General features: G+C 43.4%; 1 protein-coding gene across 4 annotated transcripts in view; it reads right to left on the bottom strand.

Annotated features, from left to right (window-relative positions):
- Window positions 1-22039, bottom strand: part of MTMR7 (myotubularin related protein 7) — a 176756-nt gene that overhangs the window by 7170 nt on the left and 147547 nt on the right. For all 4 annotated transcript variants that reach the window (XM_053216349.1, XM_053216350.1, XM_027077237.2 and 1 more), the window contains 5 exons: window positions 21100-21232; window positions 5054-5163; window positions 4418-4543; window positions 2574-2623; window positions 50-250 (listed from right to left, as the gene is read on the bottom strand). In XM_053216349.1, coding sequence (XP_053072324.1) covers window positions 50-250; window positions 2574-2623; window positions 4418-4543; window positions 5054-5163; window positions 21100-21232 — 620 coding nt within the window. The remainder of the gene's footprint in view (window positions 1-49; window positions 251-2573; window positions 2624-4417; window positions 4544-5053; window positions 5164-21099; window positions 21233-22039) is intronic.

Here is a 22039-nt window from a genome sequence, read left to right as displayed (position 1 = left end):
TTCTCAGTCACAAAATCCTTAGATAAAAATTAAACGGCAAAGCACTCACCTGAGTTCTTGTCGCTCCTTCTGGCTGTTACATAGCAAGTTTCCAAACTGGCAGGAATAAATGTGATGTTGAATGTGAATCAGAAATCTCTCATTGAACTCAAAGGCACAGGGAAATTGCTCCATTAACTGCCAGACACATTCGATGAACTGATCGATAACTGGAGAGATTTCTTTTGGATCACCATCTAGATTGCCATATCTATAAAACGAAGTTGGGTTTGTGGAATGAGAAAGCTATAAATGCAAAAACAATCACAAAATACACCTCAGTTTCTAAATAAACCTGACAGACCTGGAGCACAGAAATGGAAAAACACAAATTCCACTTTCAGGAGAAACTTAGTATTGAAGGTCTTGGGTAGAGAAGGGACATAATGCAAGAGATCAAATTCAAGGGACCTTTCCACGGCAGAAGAGCATTCTTTCATTCAAGATTTAAAAGTACATCAGGACTTCTGAAGTAAACCTTGGACTTCATTTTAATCAGTGACTTGTGGGAGTGTGGGAAGAAACGTCTAAGCAACTTTAGAGAGTTTTTCACTTTTGCACTGTTTTGTTGGGAAAGGAACAGGAAGAAAGACAACTTGAAAAAACCGTGGCTTCCCAAGTATCTCAGGGTATTTCTAGAGCAATGTCAAAACCTATCACAAAGTAATTCCCGTGTGGCCAGATTCCCATCTGCCTTCAGATCTCCCATCTTGGTTTTCCAAGAATACATCACAATCTCCTCCCTCACATTTATATTGACCTTTAAATGAAGACTGCCTAGTCCTTTACACTATTATGTGAATCTTACAATTCAAAAGGATGATTTGGGTGCCATCAAATACAAAATAATATAGAACCTCATCTTCTCAGCAATGGATAACCAACTTTAGGAATAGAAATGAGCAAAGATCATCAGTTTAGGAGTTTTTCCAAGAGTGAAAACATTAGAAATTGTCTGGAAACTTCTCAAAAGTTTTAATTCCGCTCAACTTGGTAACCTTATAAAGAGTTGCCTAGGGGCGCCTGGGTGGCTTCGGTTGAGTGTTCTGCTTAGGCTCAGGTCATGATCTCACAGTTCTCGAGTTTGAGCCCTGCCTGGGGCTCTGTGCTGACAGCTCAGAGCCTGGAGCCTGCTTCAGATTCTCTGCCTATCTCTCTCTGCCCTTCTCCTGCTTGTGTTCTCCCTCTCTCAAGAATAAATAAGCATTAAAAAGGCGGAGGGGTGAGGAGCGCTAAATATTCTTTCCTGATAGTCTTCAGCCGTCTCCACCTTCTTTCTGTCCATATCCTCTGTCTGAAAGATGCTAATTGCCTAGAAGATAGAACCCCAAAACTGAAAATAACAATGTGATCTTAAAAAGGTTACTTAATGGGTACCTGGCTGACTCTGTAGAGCATGTGATCTTAATCAGGGTCATGAGTTCAAGCCGCATAATGGGCTTGGTGCCTACTTAAAAAAAATGTCAAATGTATGGGGGCTTTAATATTCTCTTTTGTAAAACAGATTCATTGTGCTTTCCTGGAAAAATAATTACAAAAAAAAAGAATTCCAGAAGACCACAGAATGAATGATTAATGCTAAATGCAAAAATGAGAACATTAAATATGGGCAGTTCCATGAAGTTAGAATTTACTTTAGGAAAACACATTGAAACAAAAGTGTATGTCAAATACCTAACCCACTATTACCATGTTGCCTAAAATTTAACTCTTAGCACCATAAGACTAGATTACACCAGCTACAACATTCACTATTCAGAGATTAAACACCAGAACACATGTCCGGCATTATCAACACTGACCAAAAGGACGCTGGTGGCTCTAGAAACAACAGCTTCTGTTTACTGAAAGCTTAGTTATATAACTAGGCAAGGAGCTAGACGAGTTGCATACACTTTTTAAAAAGCCTTGCTATAACCCTATGGAACAGGGAGTGAATCCCCATTTTGCAGATGGGAGACCCCACACTAAGGACCAAGCCACACAGCTCATAAATGCCACAGCCTGGGTTTGGGGCTGGATCTGTCTCGCTCCAAAACTGGGCTATGTTCCCTCTCCTCAGACATCTGGGACACACTTCACCTGTGACACAAATACCCAGGACAAGCCCAAGTTCGTTCCCAGGGTGAAAGGTCAAAGAGAGACTGTTCCACAGACATTTCTCATCTTCCAGCTCAGAAAGTGTGTGCACTTCGAAAATGGAATCGTTTAATAAATCAAACGTATGTGGTAGGAGGAAGGGAGAGCTCACCCTTTCTAGGCCAATGAATAAAGAAGTATTTCTGTCTTTTCTGGAACAATTTAACATTAGCTAGTTCTGCCCAACAAATAAATACCGAGAGTGCTCAGAACTTCATTTATCTGTGATACGACATATACAACAAAATTTTAGCTTTTTGAATAAAATCCACAGAGAAACTTTAAAAATAAGGCTATTTTCCCCCTCACTCAATTGAAAACTCCAGAAATAGATCTTTCTATCCTAAACATCAAAACAGATTTTTAAGGTTTTGGGTTTTTTTTTTTTTTTTTACCTGTGATTAAATTTATGACCAAAGGAAATCCAGTCCTTTTCAATTAATACCTACACAAAAAAGAATATAAGTATCACGGAGAGAAGCAAACAAGGAAAAATAAGAGACCCCAACCAACAATGCTGAAGGATTCAAAGGTTCTTGGAGTAGTGACTATCCTCAGGTAACCTGCAAATGAATAAGCACTCCTTATCCACCAATGTAGAGACGCACGTGCACAGCAGAAGGGCAAAGGTGAAGGTCATCCACAGGAAAAATAAACGGGAATGGATATTTGAAAAGGGGGTAACAGCACCAGTGGGTGCTTCCTACAAACCACTGTTCATATTACTTCACGTATAATCTCTCTTCATTGTGGGACAAGTATAATCACCCATTTTTCGAAGGGAGAACCAAAAGAGAAGTTAAATACTCCTAAGATCAGGCTAGTAGGAAGTGGTTGATACTAACTCATAACCTCGCCCTTTCTACACCAAAGCCTGTCTCTTGACCATTATGTCTTCAGTTACATCAAATACCAACGTCCTTACAAGAAACCATTGGGAATATTTTCCTGTGATCTTTATTACACATTGGAAAAACTGTAAAATGATGGGAGTCTGGGACATAATAGAGGAGTTCAGCCCTGCTTTGGATTTGAGGTAACATGAGTGTATAATCTCCAGTTGTCTGAATTTAAAACCAAAATTAATACTAGAGAGCAATCCTGTCACTATCACCAATGCTCTAAAATGGCCAGAGATGTCCCTTGAAAACAATAGGGAGTGGCTGAAGTTTGCCCTTGACGCCGCATAAATTTAATGGGGCAGAATCAAAAGGAGTCAGTGGCGGAGGCTGGCGTGAAATAGCGTGTGACCCCGAAACCCTCGGCTGTCCAAATGGAAATGAAGGAATCCTAACCTCGGTCCAGGGGAGGGGTCTGAAGCAGGAGTATCACTGAAGTCTCAATGCTATCACAGGTCACTGGAAGTTCTCAGACACTTTCAAAAACAGAAGAGAGAGACAGCCCATCACAAAAACCTGCCTCTGCCTCTTCCCTCCTGCCCCCACCGAGTGCCGGGGGACAGTACTCGATGAAGGGAATCTAGCAGTAGAAGCAACACGTTCAGCTCCTGTCGGCATCTCGCCCCAGCATGGATTCAGGATCCACTGGAGCACTTTCTATTAAATGGCTCAAGAGGCAAGAGCCAGGCAATCTGCCAGTCACGAGGAAGCCCCTGCCGTCATTTGAAGACAAGGGTTCCACCTCGGCCAGAGCGTCACCACTCCAGGCAACTACACCAACATTCTGCACTTGGACGTGACAGGTCACGCTGTGACACACACCTAAATGGTGAAAATCTAGGAAAGGGTGGACTTCATACTTTCAACAAAGAACACAAAAACACTGAAATTCTCAATACTCCAGAATTGTGAAGGACTATCTAAAACAAAAGCAGTCAATGAAAACGGTTTTTCCTCTCAAGGACCTTTTGCGTGCACGATACAGAAAATGTTTGCTCCGAGTATTTTTTTTCTGAAAAGCATTTCCTGTTAGTACATGTTCACGTGTTCCCTCAAGCTTGAAATAGTTATGAGCAAAGAGGATGTAAAACTCCCTACTTTGCAAACTACTGAATATCTTGTGTACTCGCCCCCAAATTCACATTTAATAGTGCCAAATCGAATGGGTCCCAACATCCTAGAAATTCAGTTCCCTTCTTTACTCCGAGACCATTTTCCACATTTTGCCTCTTAATCTTGCTGACGGACTGAGAGAAAAAGAACAAGAGGGAAACAAATTTGCCGCAAGTTGTCCACTCTGTTCAAGGCCCTGCGTGGGACGCGAGGCGGGTTACACTCACCATGAAGCCCTTCAGAGTCCGGTAATGCGGATCGAGCAGGAGGCTGGCCACCGAGCACACCTGGGCGGTCCTGTCCCAGCCATCAGAACAGTGAACCAGCACACTCACCCCTTCCTCTGAGACTGCCTGAAACACACGGGATCGGCAAAGAGTCAGGAAGAATGGGGACAAAAAGGAAAAATGTCTCATCAGAACTAGGTTTGCTTTTATACCTACAGAAAGAAAAAGAAAAAAAAAAAAAAACCCACATAACCGAAAACGGCTCATTAATTTAGTGCTAATGCCCCATCCAGTTAGGGGAGCGTAAGGGCTGGCTTGGTGCTGGTGACCAAAACTTTTCCTTCCCATCACACGCCCAGAAGCCACCCTCCCTCCCCTCTGGGTTCCTTAAGACTTTTCCCGTACTCGAATTCTTCAGCTGTTACCGGCCTCAGTCCTTTTCCCAAAAGGGAAAGACCGAGACTGTCCTCTCTTTTGCACATCCTAAGAGGGCAAACTGTGGCCTGCAAAGCCAGCTCCCCACTCGGCGAGGCACAGCTTAGCATGGCGGCCGCAGCAGATGGGGAGGAAGCAGGCAGGATCCCTGTTCTGAAGCCAGAGTACCAGTCCGCTGGCTGCTCTGCCCTTCTCACCCACCTTTGCAATGAAGATTCCTGCATCCATGATGGCCTTAATGTGCCTTAACCAGCCAGAGTTCTCCAGTCCCCACAGAAAGTCACTCATCGAGGGAGATTTAAGTTCGCACACTGCAAGATAAATGTTATGAAAGCAAAATAAAGGCAATTTCATAGTTTACATCTGATCATATTTGCAGGTGGTTGGTTAATGATTCCTTCATTGTAGTATTTTCTGCAAGAAATTAAGTCAAGATAAATGCCCATACTTAATAAAATGGATTCTACCGAACCACTTCAGGCAAGGCTCTTACTACTTTCTCCCGTCATCAGGGATGCCGCATTTCAAAAGTATTCCATTTGTGAAGTTTAAACCCTAATATTAATGAAAATCATTGTTACCACAGTAGAATGTCCCGCAGAGAAGACGGACTTAGGATACTCGCCCTGGGGCACTAAGGAGTACATGAATGCACACATTACACGGGAAAGTTCTTGTAACGCCCCCAGCACCCGCCCAGCTAGAACTCTGCAGCACCCAACCACTTGGGTTTTGCGAAAACACAAAACAGAACTATCCTAAACATCTTCAAAAGAAATGTTCCAACTCTTCTTGCCAGCAACCCCCCCCCACTGGGAGTAAGGCCTGGGGCAACTGAGTGGCTCAGTCAGATGAGCATCTCACTCTTGATCTTAGCTCAGGTTGTGATCTCAGGGGCGTGAGTTGAAGCCCTGTGGGCACCTGGGGGGCTCAGTGGTTAGGCATCCGACTTCAGCTCAGGTCATGATCTCAAGGTTTGTGGGTTTGAGCCCCGCGTCGGGCTCTGTGCTGACAGCTCAGAGCTCTGGAGCCTGCTTCGGATTCTGTGTCTCCCTCTCTCTGCCCCTCCCCCCCTCTGCTTGCCCCTGTCTCTCAAAAAATAAATAATAAAAAAGAAATTTAAAAAAAATGAGAACCTGTCCTTCTCACCTGCTTCTCCAACATCAAGTTAGGGGTTTTCCCTTGACTGAAAATAAAGATAAGCTAGAATCATCTTGCTATCTATATTTACACAACTAAGGCAGGCATGTCAACACTTCTATAATATTATCACAAGCAATTTCACCTCTAGAGGTTACCTTTTAGTTAACACAAAGCATGAAAAAGCTTTAGAGCTAGTGTTCTATGGATCAGAAATAATTACATTCCAAAGTTTGTGTGTTTTATACCCAGGAAGCAGTTTTGAGGAATCCTATAAATCAACCAACGACACGTCATGTCCCATAGATTTACGCTTGTTTGCCTATTTTTTTGTACTCCGTGATGCAGTGACACATGCAGGGAGCGGAGGGCCCTTTTACCCACCCTCCTCCACCCCCCACCGTGCTGTCAGGAAGTGGCTATATGGTCCTACGCGAGTCATTTCCACTTTTTGAGGCTCCATTTCTTCATGTTTAAAATAGGGAAGGTGTATTGCATTATACCTAAGTGTCCTTCCAGCTCTAACCTCCCACATTCAACTTCGTTAACTCTTCAAAAGTATTACATATTTGGAATACAGACAACGACTAACTACAATATTTAATTTATCGACTGGCCTTTCCTCCAATATGCCACGGAACAGATGGTTCACTCTCTCATTTCCTGCAATTTGACAGCCACATTAAAACACACACACACAAGTATTCCAATTCTGAGTCACAAATGACGGCAACGATGAAGGCAATAACACCAAAATTCCCAGCAAAAGGCCCTACTTAAAAAAAACCTTTATAATTATCAACACGGTTAGGCAAAATTCCAAACTCCTGAGCGGGAAGACTGCTTCAGTGACCTAACAAGCAGCCGGCGAACGGCGTTCTCTCTGGCATCGCTCTGACTCCAAGCGCTGTCCGTTTGTCAGAGGTTACAATGCCATCCCCGGCCACTCACGTCACCTACCCGCAGGAGAGCACGCTACCAGTAGCAGGGAGAAAGCACGTGCAAATCAGCACAGGAAAAGGTACTCTGCTGGAGCTCAGTGAAAATACACAGACCGATGCACAGAAGTCATAGCCCTGTGGGGCAGCCCCAGGGCCCTGGGGACTCCTCACAGGCTGTTTCCAAGGCTATGGTGTCCTTAACCACTACCGTGTGTTAAGTTATGAGATATCTGAACATATGAAAGATTTCGTTTTTTTAAGATTGATTCTTTAAATGTGTGTTTATTTATTCTGAAAGAGAAAGAGAAAGGAAAGAGAATCCCACGCGGGCTTTGCACCACCAGCACAGAACCTGACGCGGGGCTCGATCCCACAAACCGTGAGACCATGGCAAAATCAAGAGTTGGATGTCCAACCAAATGAGCCACCCAGGCGCCCCAACGTATGAAAGATTTTTAAGTGATGTAGCGAACACTCAAACTGGCCACAGTTATTTCAGCCCTTTCTTGGGAAAAAAAAAAAGTTACAAATAAAGTCCCATATTCCTATGTCATCCTGCTTTTCCATCTTAAGTCTGTGAACACCGCCAGGCAGGTTGACGCCCCTTCACGACTTACTTACTAGCTGTGTGATCTTGGATACCTTCCATAGCCTCTCTGTGCCTCAGTCTTCTCAGCTGTAAAGTGGGGATAACAGCCCCTGTATCAAAGAGTTATTTCATATGTTGTTTTATATGTTAGCCCTCATGACTATTATTCTCACACTTCTAAGCCTTTTGCAACTTGATTTTTTTATCCAAAATTTTATTTTTTAGACATCCATATTATGTAGGTAGAGTTCACTCAATTGACAAGTATATACAATATTCTACTCTATGACTACGTCTTGGATTATGTATCCATTCCCCTACTCTTATTAGTGAGTTGTTTCCTCCTTTTCAGTATTTACAAACAGTGCCTCAAAAGATATGTGACTACAGTCTCCCTGTGAAAAATCTCCCTGTACATGCATGTCAATAAGTGAACTGGGCTGGGTCATAGGGTCCTACCACATATCCCCAGACCGCTCTCCACAGGGGCTTCTGCAGTCTGCATCCTCAGCAGCAGGGCGGGAGAATCCCTCTCTCCCATACTAGCCAACAGCTGTGCTTGCCGATGCTTTCGGGTCGGCCAGTGCTATTTCTCTATGGGGATCAAAGGCAGTTTGTTTTCATTGCTTCTACTCTCAGGATGAATCTGGTTTTTCTAGATTCATTCTGTTTGCTCCCTTGCTTGCGCATGTATGTGTGTGCGAGCACGTGTGTTGTCTCTGTCTTCCATGGTGGGCTTTCCTCAAGTGCCCCGTGATCTCTGTCCATTCATACGTAAGCACAGGGCACTAACAGGTGACTGGATGTGCTGGGTGTACGAACAGACCTCTTAGTTTCAGGGCTTTGCCGTGTGAGATCTGGCCGTCTGAGCCCCCAAACTTCAGGATCAGCAAGTCCTTTCTCTTGGAATGGCTGCAGGCCCCAGGAAAGGACTTTCAAATACCTGAGCAACTCCATAAGACTGGATGCCAGTGTCCTCAGAGCAGAGCAGTGAGGAGAAGCATGGGTCTTCTTCCATACACAGACATTTACTTAATCCCCCTTCTTTGGCCTGCTGTTCCCTGCCCCTTCTTCCAGCTATGCCTGCTGTCCATGAGCCCAGAGTCTCTCTAGTCAACCTTTCCAGAAAGTTCATCACTAATATTCCCTTGTGGAGGTGAGGGAAGAGCCTTCAATGGGCAGCACAGGTGAGGGAGGAGGCTGGTGTCTAAGGACAGACATTCAGAGGAACCTGATGCCTCATTCCGTAGTTTTCTGAGGGTCCGCGGGGCTGTGTGGCTTGCTTCAGTGTTTCTCACCACTCCCACCATAAATTTCAGCCTTTCTCTAGTCGGTTAACCAGTCAGTCATTATTCATCCACCCATTTTCTAGTGTTGCAATTTTTGTTGCTGGCACCTCCTCTCCCATTCTCCCACTGTCCCACTCGTTCATGTCTTTGCCTTTTTTTTTTTTTTTTTTTTTTTTTTTTTTACCATTTCCTTATCATTTGAGTGGGGGTTGGGGGAAAATGGGTAACTATATGCATCAGTATGCTAAGTATAACTGGAGCGGAGGCAAGATCGAGTTCTGGGTCTGTGTGAGGCAGGGGTTGGGACTGAGATTCCCTGTATCAAACTGAGCCATTAAAAACAATCCACTTGTGGACTCAGGGTGATGACCAGGATGCCTGGACTTGACATGAGGAAAATAAAAATTTACCCAAGGGAAAAAAAAAAATTTTTGTCCTGAGATGTTGAAACCCTAGGTCTAATCCCATACAAGTCTAGGATCTAAAATGATATTTTCCTTATATGCAGGATCCCCTAGTTAATAAATTTTCATATTTGGGCTGGAGTCTTATGATAAGTGGCAGAAGCAAACCAAAAAACTGTTCAGGAACAACACTTCCATAATTTTATGGAATCCCACAGAAAATCTTCACTGAAAATGAGTATACAATAAAAAATAACAATACACCAAGGAACTGTGTTCTCAGGTAAAAGCAAAGAGATAAACAAGATACAGGATTAACACCCCCCAATTATATGATATAGCAGAACAGTAATCTGGGGCTGAGTTTAATACACAGTAAAGCCTTGGTTTGCGAGCATAATTTGTTCCAGAAACAGGTAATCCGAAACAGTCATCTATCAAAATGAATTTCAAGAACCACTGGCTCAGTGGTTATCCTGTGACATTCAGCATCACGTAAGATGCATACCACAAGACATCGCTCGTTTATCAAATTAAAATGTTTGCTTGTCTTGTGGGACACTGGCAGAACAGGCTCATAATCCAAGGTTTTACGTATTTGAACTGGAGTAGGAGGAAGGAAGGCTCCCACAACATGTAAAACGGATGGCTCTCCCCACCCCCACCCTTTCCTTCTGGCACCTGGAAATTTCTTCTTCTTTCTTTTCTAACAGTTTTGTAATCGAATTTGACTTAAAATTCACTCAAAGTGTATGATGACTTTTAGTATATTCACAGAGTTGTGTATCCATCACCATAATCAATTCCAGAATGTTTTCATCACCCCTAAAAGAATTCCCCTACCCATTAGCAGTCACCCGCATTTCCCCTTCCCCCAGCCCTAGACAACCGCTAATCTACTGTCTTTCTGTATAGATTTGCGTATTCCAGATACTTCATATAAACAGGATCGTACAATATGTGGCTCATTGTGAGTGGCTTCTTCTGGAGTATAATGTTTCCAAGGTTCATACAAGTTGTAGCACATAAGTACTTCATTCCTTTTTAAGGCCAATTATGTCACTAGATGGATACACTACATTTTTTGATCCACTCATCAGCTGATGGACATTTGGGTTATTTCCACTTCTGGGCTATTATGAACAATGCTTCTATGAATATTCATGTACAAGTTTCATGTGAAGTATGTTTCACCTCTCGTGAAAACATACATAGGAGTGGACTTGCTGGGTCACACCATAACTCCAGGTTTAACCACTTGAGAAAATGCCAGAAGAACTATTTTCCACAGCAGCTGCACTGTGTTACATCCCCACCTGCTGTGAAGACGGTTCTGATGTCCCCACATCTTCATCAACACTTGTAATCACTTGTCTTTTTGATTACAGCCTCCCTAGTGGATGTGCAGTGGTATCTCACTGTGGTCTTGACTACCTGATGGCTTATTCCTCTTCTTTCTTACAAGTTCAGTTACTCATTTAAGTAAATGGTTGCTATATTTATCTGGCATTTCTAGATGTTCTTATGAGACGGTATTTCATAGTAGCTTAATCTGACATCTGGGGGAAATGGGAAGGCCTCCATGTTTCACTTAGATTTTGGTTGTATGTGACCTAACCTGTACATTTTAGTAATAATCACGATGTGTGCGTGGGCAACAGCATGTGGTACTGTTCAATGCCCCAGGCTTCAGAGTCAAACCTAACATTTAAATTCCAGCTCTGTCCAACAATGCAACCTGGGGCTAGGTACCGAGCCTTGATTTGCTCAAGTGTGCAATGGGGATAAAACACCCTCCTCAGAGAGTTACCTGAAGGGTGCAAAGAGATCATACATATAAACTATGCCAGGAGCTATGATATATGCTTTATTGTCTGTTCATCCAGCCTGGTGTCCTGACAGGCAGGAGGTACAGACTCATTCAAACCCAAATCTCAAAGCTGAGGCTGTGAAAGGTTAGAACACTCTGACTTCGACTCAGGTCAAGATCTCAACGTTCGTGAGTTCGAGCCCCGCATCTGGCTCTGTGCTGACAGCTCGGAGCCTGGAGCCTGCTTCGGATTCTGTGTCTCCCTCTCTCTCTGCCCTTCCCCTGCACGTGCTCTGTCTTCCTCTCTCTCAAAAATAAGTATACATTAAAAAAAATTTTGTTTTAAATAAGAAAGGTTAAAACACAAAGTGATCAATGGAAGAAGAACACAAGTCTTGTGACAAACAAGCCTAGAGTTTCTGCCACCACACCACAGCTACCTTAGGTTTAACTAAAACTAGTACCATTACTATTAATAATAAGAGCAAAACTTAAATAAGTTTTAAGATGCCAGACATTCTTCAGGTGCTTTATATTCAATAGCTTGTTAATTCTCATAATAATCATATGAAGAAGGTACTATTACTGTCTTTATTTTGTAAAAGTGGAAACCAATGCAAAGAGAGGTTAAGTAACTTGTCCAAGGTCACCAGCTGATAAGCATTGTAGGCTGGGATTCAATTTTGCTCCAAAGTCCATGCTCTTAAGCAATGTCTATCGACCTCGGTTGTATTATTTTTTTGTAATTCAAACATGAACCACTCTAAATGCTCCTTGGCTCCCACATACTATCAACTTAGAGGTGATACACTTTATCACTTAGAATCATACCATCCAGTATAGTGTAGACGCTAGTCACATGTGGCTACTGAATATCTGAAATGTGGCAAGCCTGGACTGAGATAGCCTATGAGTGCAAGGTATGTCCTGAATGTCAAAAACTTAGTATGAAAAAGAAATAAAAAATATCTCGCTAATAGTTTTTGTAATGATTACATGTTGAAATGATAACATTTTGGATATACTGAGTTAAATACAAACGTACTATAAAAATCCATTTCTTCTCATTTTTAATGCAGCCCTAGAAAACATAAAATTACAAATGTCCACACCTGTGCCTTTCATTCTATTTGTCTGGGACGCAGGGACTTAGAGTGCTCAAGGAAGATGAACTTGATTAGCAGTCTCCAACCGTTTTTGCACATGTATCCCTGCAATAATGTTTTAAATTATGGATTCCCTCACGCACCCTGGAATAATACATCAGAGTAAGACTGAGGATGTGATCAAGGGTGTGTTTGTCTTTTATAAAGTTGGCAAAAGGACAATTAGGAAGGGAGGTGGCAAAGGGCAGATGGCTTCAAGCCTGGGCCAAGGAGCCTTACAAGGCACATCGGGCAGTTTTAGGAGGAGAGCACATCAAAGTCGACGCCGTAAGGCAAGCTAGCCAGGGTGCACCTCATAAATCTTCCCGGGAGCTCAGGTGTGTGCAGCCAGTGTGAAGACAGATTGCAGAATCTAATGCAAAGGCAGAGGGCCAGCCTCTCGTTAAAACTGAGCACACCCTGCCTTCCCTCCCCCGTGACCCTGCCCAGCAGTACCACTCGGTTCCTGCAGGGGGCAGGCTCGCCTGTGCCAGTGCACCCAGCCCAGTGGGAAGCAAAATTCCAGCACTCTCTGGGACCTCTCCCCACTCCCAGGGTGCCTGCTGTTTGGTCTCTCTATTTAACCTCAGGCCATGACCCAAAGTGTTCAACTTAATCCTAAAATACACACATTCCACCACGTAGAGTCTCAGGACTCCACTGTCCTTTAAATCTTCCACAAGATAACATTACCTTGCAAACGTTTGTGTTTTTTTCTTTTCACTAAATAGGCCAAACGTTCTGGTTGTTATCGTAGTAGGGCTTAGGGCTAGTTGGCATTCCCATTTATTTCAGGAAGTCCAGGGAGCATGAGGGATATCTTGGCGTCCAAACCCTGAGGCTCAGCCCAAGAACAAATAATCCTTTTCACCTTCTCTTCCCACAAGGCATGGAAATGACAGCAAGTTTAAAAATAAAGACACCAGGCTTTCCAGCTAACCTGGAGATGGTCTGTGCCAAAAGCAAGAGAGGAACAGACAGCTCACAGAAACAAGTCCCTACAAGGGACTGCCAGAGAGAATGTTCCAGTGCCTCCTTCTCCATTTAGCTCACTCAGCAAGGGCACAAGCTGCTCTATCTCCTGCCAGGCCAGCTCCTTCCTTCCCACGCTGAGCACGGCTCCTGGTCTAACATTTCTGTTCTCAGGAACGTTAAAAACTGCACACGCTAAGTAAAATAACCTCAAGCAGGTTCTCAAAGAAGGTAAGCCCCGGGAATGTTCTCCCACCAAAGGCCGAGTGGCGGGGTCAACACCATCAGCTCTGCAGGTGATTAATACACATGGACAGATGGGGGAACACTTGAGAATAAGACAATCAGTGCCTGCATTTTTAAATCTAAAACTGGCGGGTTTGTTTGGATAAACTCAGGATAAGACAGAAATACCGATTTGTTCACTCTTGTTGCCAAACCCAAACCAATATTTACAAACCATTTGGCTGAACGAAGTTCACTGCAGCTGACATCAGAGACATATGCCACAGATTACAGAGAATTGTACTTACTTACCAGGAGTTTAATGCCCAGGTCTAACAGTATTTGTTTTACATAACAGGGCATCTATATCCCATCAACATATAAAAACAACACTTAAAAAAAGAAGACACATATATAGGGCCTGGAAATAAGAAATATGCTTGGGAGAAAATAAGCCTTAGGCAATCTTCCTTAGATATTTCCTAACACCAATCTCATTTTTTCATATATGGTTATTGGGTGGGATCCGCGAAGATGCAAAGACAATCTCCATTTGAACCCTTTGGGATGTTGGTCTTTCTTGTCTCCTAAGATCTAACGTCAAAGTGTACATGGCCTTCCCTTAATTACCAGCCTCACAGCCACCCGAGTTCTGCTGATGTTTGATTTGTCCCTTTCCCGTTTTAGAGTCAAAAAGCCAAGCCCACTGAAATGATCTTCAACGAACTGGCAAAATAGTAGTCATCTGCCTTCACGGAAAACCCTAGCAGGTGAAACCATTCAAAGAGGACTCAATGATGGCCTCTGAGAGGGAAGTGTTTGGTTACACCTGTTTTATAGTCTGCCTTTTACTTAGAGCCCACCATGGTGACACAGAATAACTTCTGAGCTCTGCATGAATTGTATCCCATTTATGAGTGTTAGTGCTATGCTCCTCCCTATCCAGGCCAAGCAACACGGGTCCTCTTTATAGAGAACTTTACACTAACTGGACACCTCTGTATATTGGCTTCTCTACAGGACACCAACAAGATTAGTGACTATTCTCTAAAATGACTCCAGCCTTGTGCATGATGCTGTTTTCTGGAATCGCTATACAATAACACCACGGAAGCCATGTTTGTATATAGCCTTGTTTTCTTTTAAAGAGTTGGATGATGAGAGAAATTGGTAAGGCACAGTCAAGCCTAACTTCCATATACCTGTTAGCACTGCCTGAATTAGTAGCAGAGAAAACAGTATCCACGGGCAGACATGTGAGTGAGTCTGTGTGTGGGTCCAGCTACTAATAAACATGAATGGGTGTATACATCCATGTATGCACACACACACATTCCAGTAACACTAATTACCACTGGCCTAAAGGAAATTGAGCAGCACGTTCACCAAAAAATACCCTCAGCATTTATTAGCTCTGCAAATGAATTCCATGTCTAGGAACACAATTTACAGCAAATAAATACAAAAACATCTACCATATATTACATCTACCATATGGAAGGCTTGGGCTTGGTAGTTTTCTCTCCACGAACTGACACAACCTCCCACCTGCAGTAGGGCTAATTATCTCAGCTTCTAGAAGAGGACCAGGTCCACACCCTATCAGCACAGTAAGTACGCTGTGATGGGAATCGCGTTCCCTTGACTCCAATTTCCGTGTTTTTTCCCCACTACAAATAGACGATAATTAGGTCGGTAAGCAAACTGAGCCAGGATGAACAGGAACGTAACTGAAGGTAAGGCTTAACGTCTAAATAGGAAACTTAAAGCAAATGGAAATAGAGAAGTCTAGACTGGGAGAAAATGGTGAGAGGCCGGGAAGTCAGGGGGGATGTACAATGTCAGCAGTCGGCACTGGAGAGCAGGCCCAGGAATCTTGAAGATCAAGATGGGGGCAGCACATAAGTGAAGTGGTGAACGAAGCAGCATATGCTGCAGGGGATGTAGTGGGCGGGGACCCATTCCACTCTCATCACACCCACTGACAGAGCCGCCAGGACCAGCATTCTCACCAAATCTCACACCTTACCGGCCCTGGCAAGGAACTCCTGAATTGCCAAATTCCAACGACAGCCCTGTGGAAAAAGCTCGCCGTGTCACTAAAATTAGTCATGTCTATCTTTAGTTGCATGGGAGGCACCGTCTTCTACCAGCATTCCTTGTGTAAATGTCCTAGCTATCCAAAACCTAGCCATCATGATTAACGAAGTATCCAACAGTAATTTGAGGGTGAAATTAATCTTTGAATTGTGTCCGTGAATGTCACGATAAAACCTAATTAGGATTAAAACAGCCACTATTCTCTCCTTCAATCACTTTGTTGCCTCTTGCCTTCTCCTTGACAATGTCACCTAGACATGAAGTCTTTGGCTTTGACGTCCAGTTAAAACATTCAACCACCTGACTTACCTAGGGACAGCCCTCAGTAACAAGTAAGCATCTTTTCTCCCTGCCCACGATATTTACCCTGCATCAAAATCAGTACTTTGTTTGGCATTAATGAATGAAGCATCTTTCTATCCAATGCCCAGCAGGTAGAAAACTCTCAATAACCATGTGAGGTACAGATGAACGTCTGAGATCACTACGGTAGCACCTACTTCTTCGTACTTACAATATGCAGGTATTGTGCCTGGTGCTATGCCTACATTATCTACCCTGCAGGGTATTATGTACTCCCAATTTTCAGACTGGAAAGGTGGCTTAAAGAAGTTTACTCAGTCATCATCCACGGTCACACAGCCAGTAAATAATTGACCTGGAGTCCAGTCCACAGCACATACACCCCGGGGAAGGCACGTTCTTTCCTCCGTGCCTTAGGGCTTAGGATATTATCGTCCAGATTAGCTGATACCATCCAGCACCCTATCAGCCACATTTTACATCCTTTGACAACACCACAGAGAGCAAGGTACATGCTCTTGATCTATTTCTTTCCTCCAAGTGACCATGAACTGATGACAAGTAAAGCCTGACAGGACAGCTCCGTTGGTCATGCGGAGCACTTTGTGAAAAGCCTTAGATAAATGTAAAGCCATCTAATTCCATGTTAATGGGAAATTCGGTTTTCTGTGTGGAAACCCATACCTTATGGCTTAAATGGTGATTTCCAGGCAGGTCTGGTTGGCTGTCTCATCTAACGGGTTAGTAATTGAGGAAGTTAATAATGGCAAAAAGTCAAAACATAGAGAACTGAAAGAAGTTTAACATTTATAGCCTTTTATTAGCTCGTATCTGATAGAACTTCATAAACTTGTAGGCAATGTAATAGGAAATGCTTCAAAGTGAAAAACTTTAAATTTTAAACTTAAACTTTAATTTTCATTTAAAATTTAAATTTGTAAGCCTATAAAGAGTTAAACTGCTCCATTTCTACCAGGGTGAATTAGTTATCACCTCATAAAGGTATGAGATGAAGAAGAAAGTATCAAACAAAAGGGACATTTGAAGTGATAGCCACAACCTTTACTGTGAGCAGAGAGAAATATTTCATGGAATTGGAGCTGGGTGCATTAGGGATTGCTCCCTTCTAGACCTTGATGTGCCCAGGGCAACCTGGCAGGGAGACCAGAGCAGGAAGTCACATGACCACAATACCCACTGCCTCCCATGACGTACTCAAAATTCTCTGCTTTCAACCATCCTTTCAACACCTAATGAAAGTTCTGAATAATTGGGCTCAGAACCTTCACACAGAAGCACAGATCAGATGCGATCTCTGGGGCCACCTAGTTTTGCCACAAAACTTTCTCCACTGTCAATGCCCACAATTCCGGGGGATATGACAAAAGTGATTACACTGTGGGTCCTGCTACAAAGATTTCAAGCTTTTAAATTGAATTGACTCTGGCCCTGTTCAAACAGCCCTTCACTGTAGTATTGTCCAAATTGCAGAATGGATGCTGGGCCCTTTCCCCGTGCTCTGGACCCATTCCCATCTGACCTGCCATTGGGCTGAGATCTGTATCTCTGTTAAATAAATTTGCTGAGAAAACATCCACAAGACCTGACCGGTGGTTTATTAAATTATTGTTGATGAACTTTTGCTGAGTGGACACAGACCCTATCATAAGGCAAGCACCTCCATGCCTCTAAAATTGTTCTATCTCACTCCACGTCTCCTGAATAAAGAAGTGAGAAAAGTAACCCATAGAAAGGCCTGGGACCTATCAAGTATTTGTGTGGCTGGCTCAATTAATCTGTAGCCCATTAGCCTACCCATTTTATTCATAACATACTTCAAGCTCAGTACTGCTTCCCATGAGAAAGCATAATACACCAAACACTGGAAAGCACTTAATGGTTTGCCAGGAATCTTTTCAGTAAATCTGTAAGTTAGGGATGATGCATTGTTCACATTGTTTTATAAGTACAGGAAATGAGGTTTGTTCAAGTTTATTCAGGGACTAAAGACAGAACCCAGTACCAGTTCTTCAGACGCGTGGCCAGGGCACTTTCTACCCAACCTGCTACCTAGAAAGGCCATAAAGCCAGGTGCTGAAGAGTGTGGCATCTGGATTCCTACTAATCAGGGGAAAATCTTGGTTCTACCACCTACTGTTGTGAGCGCGCATAAGTTTCTCAGCCTGTGCACCTCAACCTCCTCATCCCTAAAACAGGGATATTAAGAACAGCCACAAGGGTCCATGAGGACTACTTGAATAAATACATCTGAGAAATCAAAACAGTGTCCACTACATAGTAAGCACTCCATAAATGTTATAACATCGTTACCATGTGCGGTGGTTATCTGGGAGCTTGTGTGATGCCAGACCCACAAATCAATGAGGATCGCTCTAAGGTGATGGAAAGTACTAGGCACAAATCCTGCTTCGTTATGTGGTCCTGGGAAGTGCGTGTTCTTAAAAACTTTTAAATTAAATATGTAATGTAAAAATGTTTTAAATGTAATATACCAGACTCTAGAATTGGAGAGAGGCACGCCTTGAAAAGATAACCTGCCATATTGTGAAGAGTGTGTGTAGAGGTCCACATGGCACAGACACGCGGGCTTTTTATTGACTATTCCAATTAAAAAGAAAAAAGAAAATAGAGGCATCTGGGAGGCTCAGTCGGTTGAGCTTCCTACTTTGGCTCAGGTCACGATCTCGTGGTTCGGGGGTTTGAGCCCCATGTCGGGCTCTGTGCTGACAGCTCAGAGCCTGGAGCCAGCTTTGGATTCTGTGTCTCCCTCTCTCTCTGCCCCTCCCCACTCACTCTCTCTCTCTCTCAAAAATAAATAAACATTAAAAAATTTTTAAATAATAAAAAAAAGAAAATATAGGGCATCCTTTTATTATTTTAGGGAAAAACATTATCCCAATCATCCAAAGGGAAGACACTGTAGAAAACAAGAAATTACAAAAGTCCTCCATAACTGGAAGGTATCATTACTGTCTCATTGGGAGATATGAATACTGCAAAATAAGTCTGGTTTAGAACTTAGAAATCAAAGTTAAAATTAAATGAGCTCTATAAATGGACCTACACCAGATGTGAACCTGGTCCTAAATTTCAGTTTCTAATGAAATATCTCACAGCCCTTGCTCACAGAGCAGCTAGAATGCAAACATTTTTTTCCTCTTCCATTATTCAGAATCTATTCTGATATTAATTAATGGTGGTAAAAAAAAAAACTCAAAAGAAAATAACAACCATGAATAAAATGCACTATCCCTCTTCCTACCAAATGACCAGCAGCACAAACCTTCCGATCTCTCTGACGCCAAGGACAGCTGCTGGAAACAGAAAAAGCCTTAGAAGGTGGGTCTGGTTGCATCACTTCATCAGCTGAGCCTCCACAATTGGTTTATAATTTACTTGGTAACAACAGATAGTCAAACATTGGTCAAGTTCCCTGAAAGTCATCCAGAAGGTTGTCCTTGCTTACTGTGCTGACAGCTGAAAAAGTGCTATCGAACTACTGTGGTCCCTCTTATAACAGAGACCACCCTCCAGGGCTCTGTCGGTTTGCTTGCCCTTTAGAGGAAGGGAGGCAGACCACAGGTATAAGGGCAGGAGCAACAGTTCCTAATGAGAAACCAAATAATGCTAATTCGAAACGTAAAGTCCAAGTGAAAGGTTATAAAAAGTCTTAAGAGCTCCTTTCTGCACAGAAGAAAATGTACATTCTCAAAAGTCAGCTTATGAAATTACTGCATGAAAAATACTGTTTTTTTAATGAATCTGATAATGAACTTCACACTAAGGTCTTCATACTAAAGTTAGCCTATGCCTTTAATAACAGCACAAAGCTAGTCAAATTTTTCAACACCTAAAAAGCACAGCTTATAGCAGGGACACCCAAACTGCCCATGATTATCTCCAGAAGTTTAGGAAGCTCAGTCATGCCCCAGGGATGTCACTGTGGCCTGAGACAAGGTGACTTTCATGAGGAAATAAGAAAGAGATTCTCTGGGGCTGTGGTGGGTTTTTTCAGATGCAGGATGAGCTTTCTTCTAACCATTCAAATGCCCAAGGTTAAGATATTTGCAACCAGGGGCATCAAATTATAGTCACAGACCCACAGGGCTTGAAGGGCGCATAGAAATGGGCCTCTCATTCTACAGCAGGTAACAGGGCCCAGGGAAGGCAACTGATATGTGCAAGTTTCACAGTGACTGAGCTGACCCAGCAAATTGAGGAAAGAGAATGGAACTCAGGAATGTGCCGCTCAAGTCCCTCCAGCCCCACCCGGCAAGGTTCTCACTACCCCTGTCCTTCTCATGAGGCAGAGAAGTGCATACTAACTGAGAGCAAATGTGTACCCCTAGAAAAAGGAAAAGCACTTCCTTTGTCCCCTTCCTTCCACCCTCCCTTTCCTATTCCGACAGCCCACTTTTCTCCCACTCAGTTCCACCTTTCCAGGGCCTCAGAGTGCAAGCAACAGCGTTCGCAGTCTTTCCAGGACCCCAAGGTGCAAAGCCAAGGGTCTTGCATCCTCCTTGCTCGGTTCCCACTAGAGCCAGAGGAGGTGGACGGCGCCTTCACAATCACATGGAGCAGAAGCAGTAAATGAGACTGGTTTTGCTTGAAATGCAGAATTTCTGCTAATCAGCTTATGGCTGGTTTGGCCACAAGAATGGTGGCTCTACACCGCATAATCCATCTTTGTAACTTCCTGTCTCCATAAGCCTGCGTGTATGTGTCCTGCTGTGCAAGGTGCTGGGGTGGAGGGGGAGGAGAGACGCAGGGCGGTGTGGCGGCGGTTTAGGCGCAGGCGCAGTGCAGTGCTTGCCGCTGTTGAGAAACGAGTATCCGCTCCTCCAACACGTTCCCTTCTCATGGCCGTTCGGCCCCTCGGATTCATTGTATACACCTCATCTCCACACACAACAGACCTGGCTATCGCTCTAAATGTAGGGCTGCCTTATCTCTAAATGGCCTTGAATGTGGGTCAAACTAATATCATGAGGGAGAGAAAAAATACTCCCGTGCACTTTTATCTTTAGACCGTAAGCACAGAAGAGCCCCGGACTTTCCCCCCAAAAAAATAAATAAATAAAATAAATTTTAAAAATAAAACCATTTCACCATGACACTTAACAAAAAATAAGGGAAAGGCTTGAATGTTTAAGGAGTCACTGCAATATGACATTTGTCTCAACTTACCCCACCTATGTAAACAGCATCACTGTAACAACTCAAAAAGCAAAAGGCTCTCTTATTCCACTTGACATGAAAACGTTTCGCTGCATTTTTTCTTTACTGCTGTGCCTAAGGAAATGCTTACCTTCCAGCATTTTTTGCAGACTGTTCCTCATGACGTGGATGTTCTCTATCCCGATGAACTGAAACTTGATATTGGAGTAGTTATCTTCGTTCTCATAGCCCTTCCCTGCGGCACGATTTGCCATTGCATTGAGCTGCGGTGGTCAGCAAAACAGAAGGGTCACCGATGGCATTCAGGACATAACACAACCCGCACATTTCCCCGACAGCCACGAAAGCAGTTCAAAATGATGCGCAGAAACACAACATGTTTGAAATCAGGGGAATAGTGTGCTGAGCTGTTCAGGCACGCATGCTGAGCTTATACGTTTGTTGACGTGGGGAAACGTTTTCTTAGCTGGAAAGCATTCTGCACATCCCTTCTGGAGATGCCTCTTACAGTTCCGTGAGAGATGCCGGATATGCAATTCTGTGAAAGAGCCGAGTCGCCCTGACTTAACCAAACATCATAACCTGTAGGTCGGCAAAAGAATATCAGCAGATACAGCTGGAGTACAAAGTTCTGTGAACTAAATCGTATCTTCCAGGATTATACTGCCGATAAACACATTATCCTATAGGAATGATGGCACGTTTCTAATCTGCCTCCAAGAATCCCCCAGTTAAACCTTGAACAGGAATCATGGACTAAAGCGAGGGGATGCAGCCCTCTCTCCAGAGCCATTTCCTCCAGGCACTAGACACCTGCTAAGAGGGTTTGGGGACCACTTTCATTACCATAATTTTGCAGATGTGAAGTGGAGGTTTCCCAGTGCAAATCAGGTTAAAGACAATGGACTTTGAAGACATTTATTAAACGGAAACTTCTGCCCTTATCCTGTGTAACTCAAACCAAGCAGGGGGCAAGCCCTGCCTTAGCTGAAAAATACATACGTTTCTGGAATGGACGGACGTATTACTGTTAATGTTCTATCCTTGCTGTTTGGCTAAGCAGGTAGTCA

This window comes from Acinonyx jubatus, chromosome B1, assembly GCF_027475565.1.
Source record: "Acinonyx jubatus isolate Ajub_Pintada_27869175 chromosome B1, VMU_Ajub_asm_v1.0, whole genome shotgun sequence".
NCBI classification, from domain to species: domain Eukaryota; kingdom Metazoa; phylum Chordata; class Mammalia; order Carnivora; family Felidae; genus Acinonyx; species Acinonyx jubatus.
Note: the sequence above shows the minus strand (reverse complement) of the source record. Positions and strands in the feature narration are given on the sequence as shown.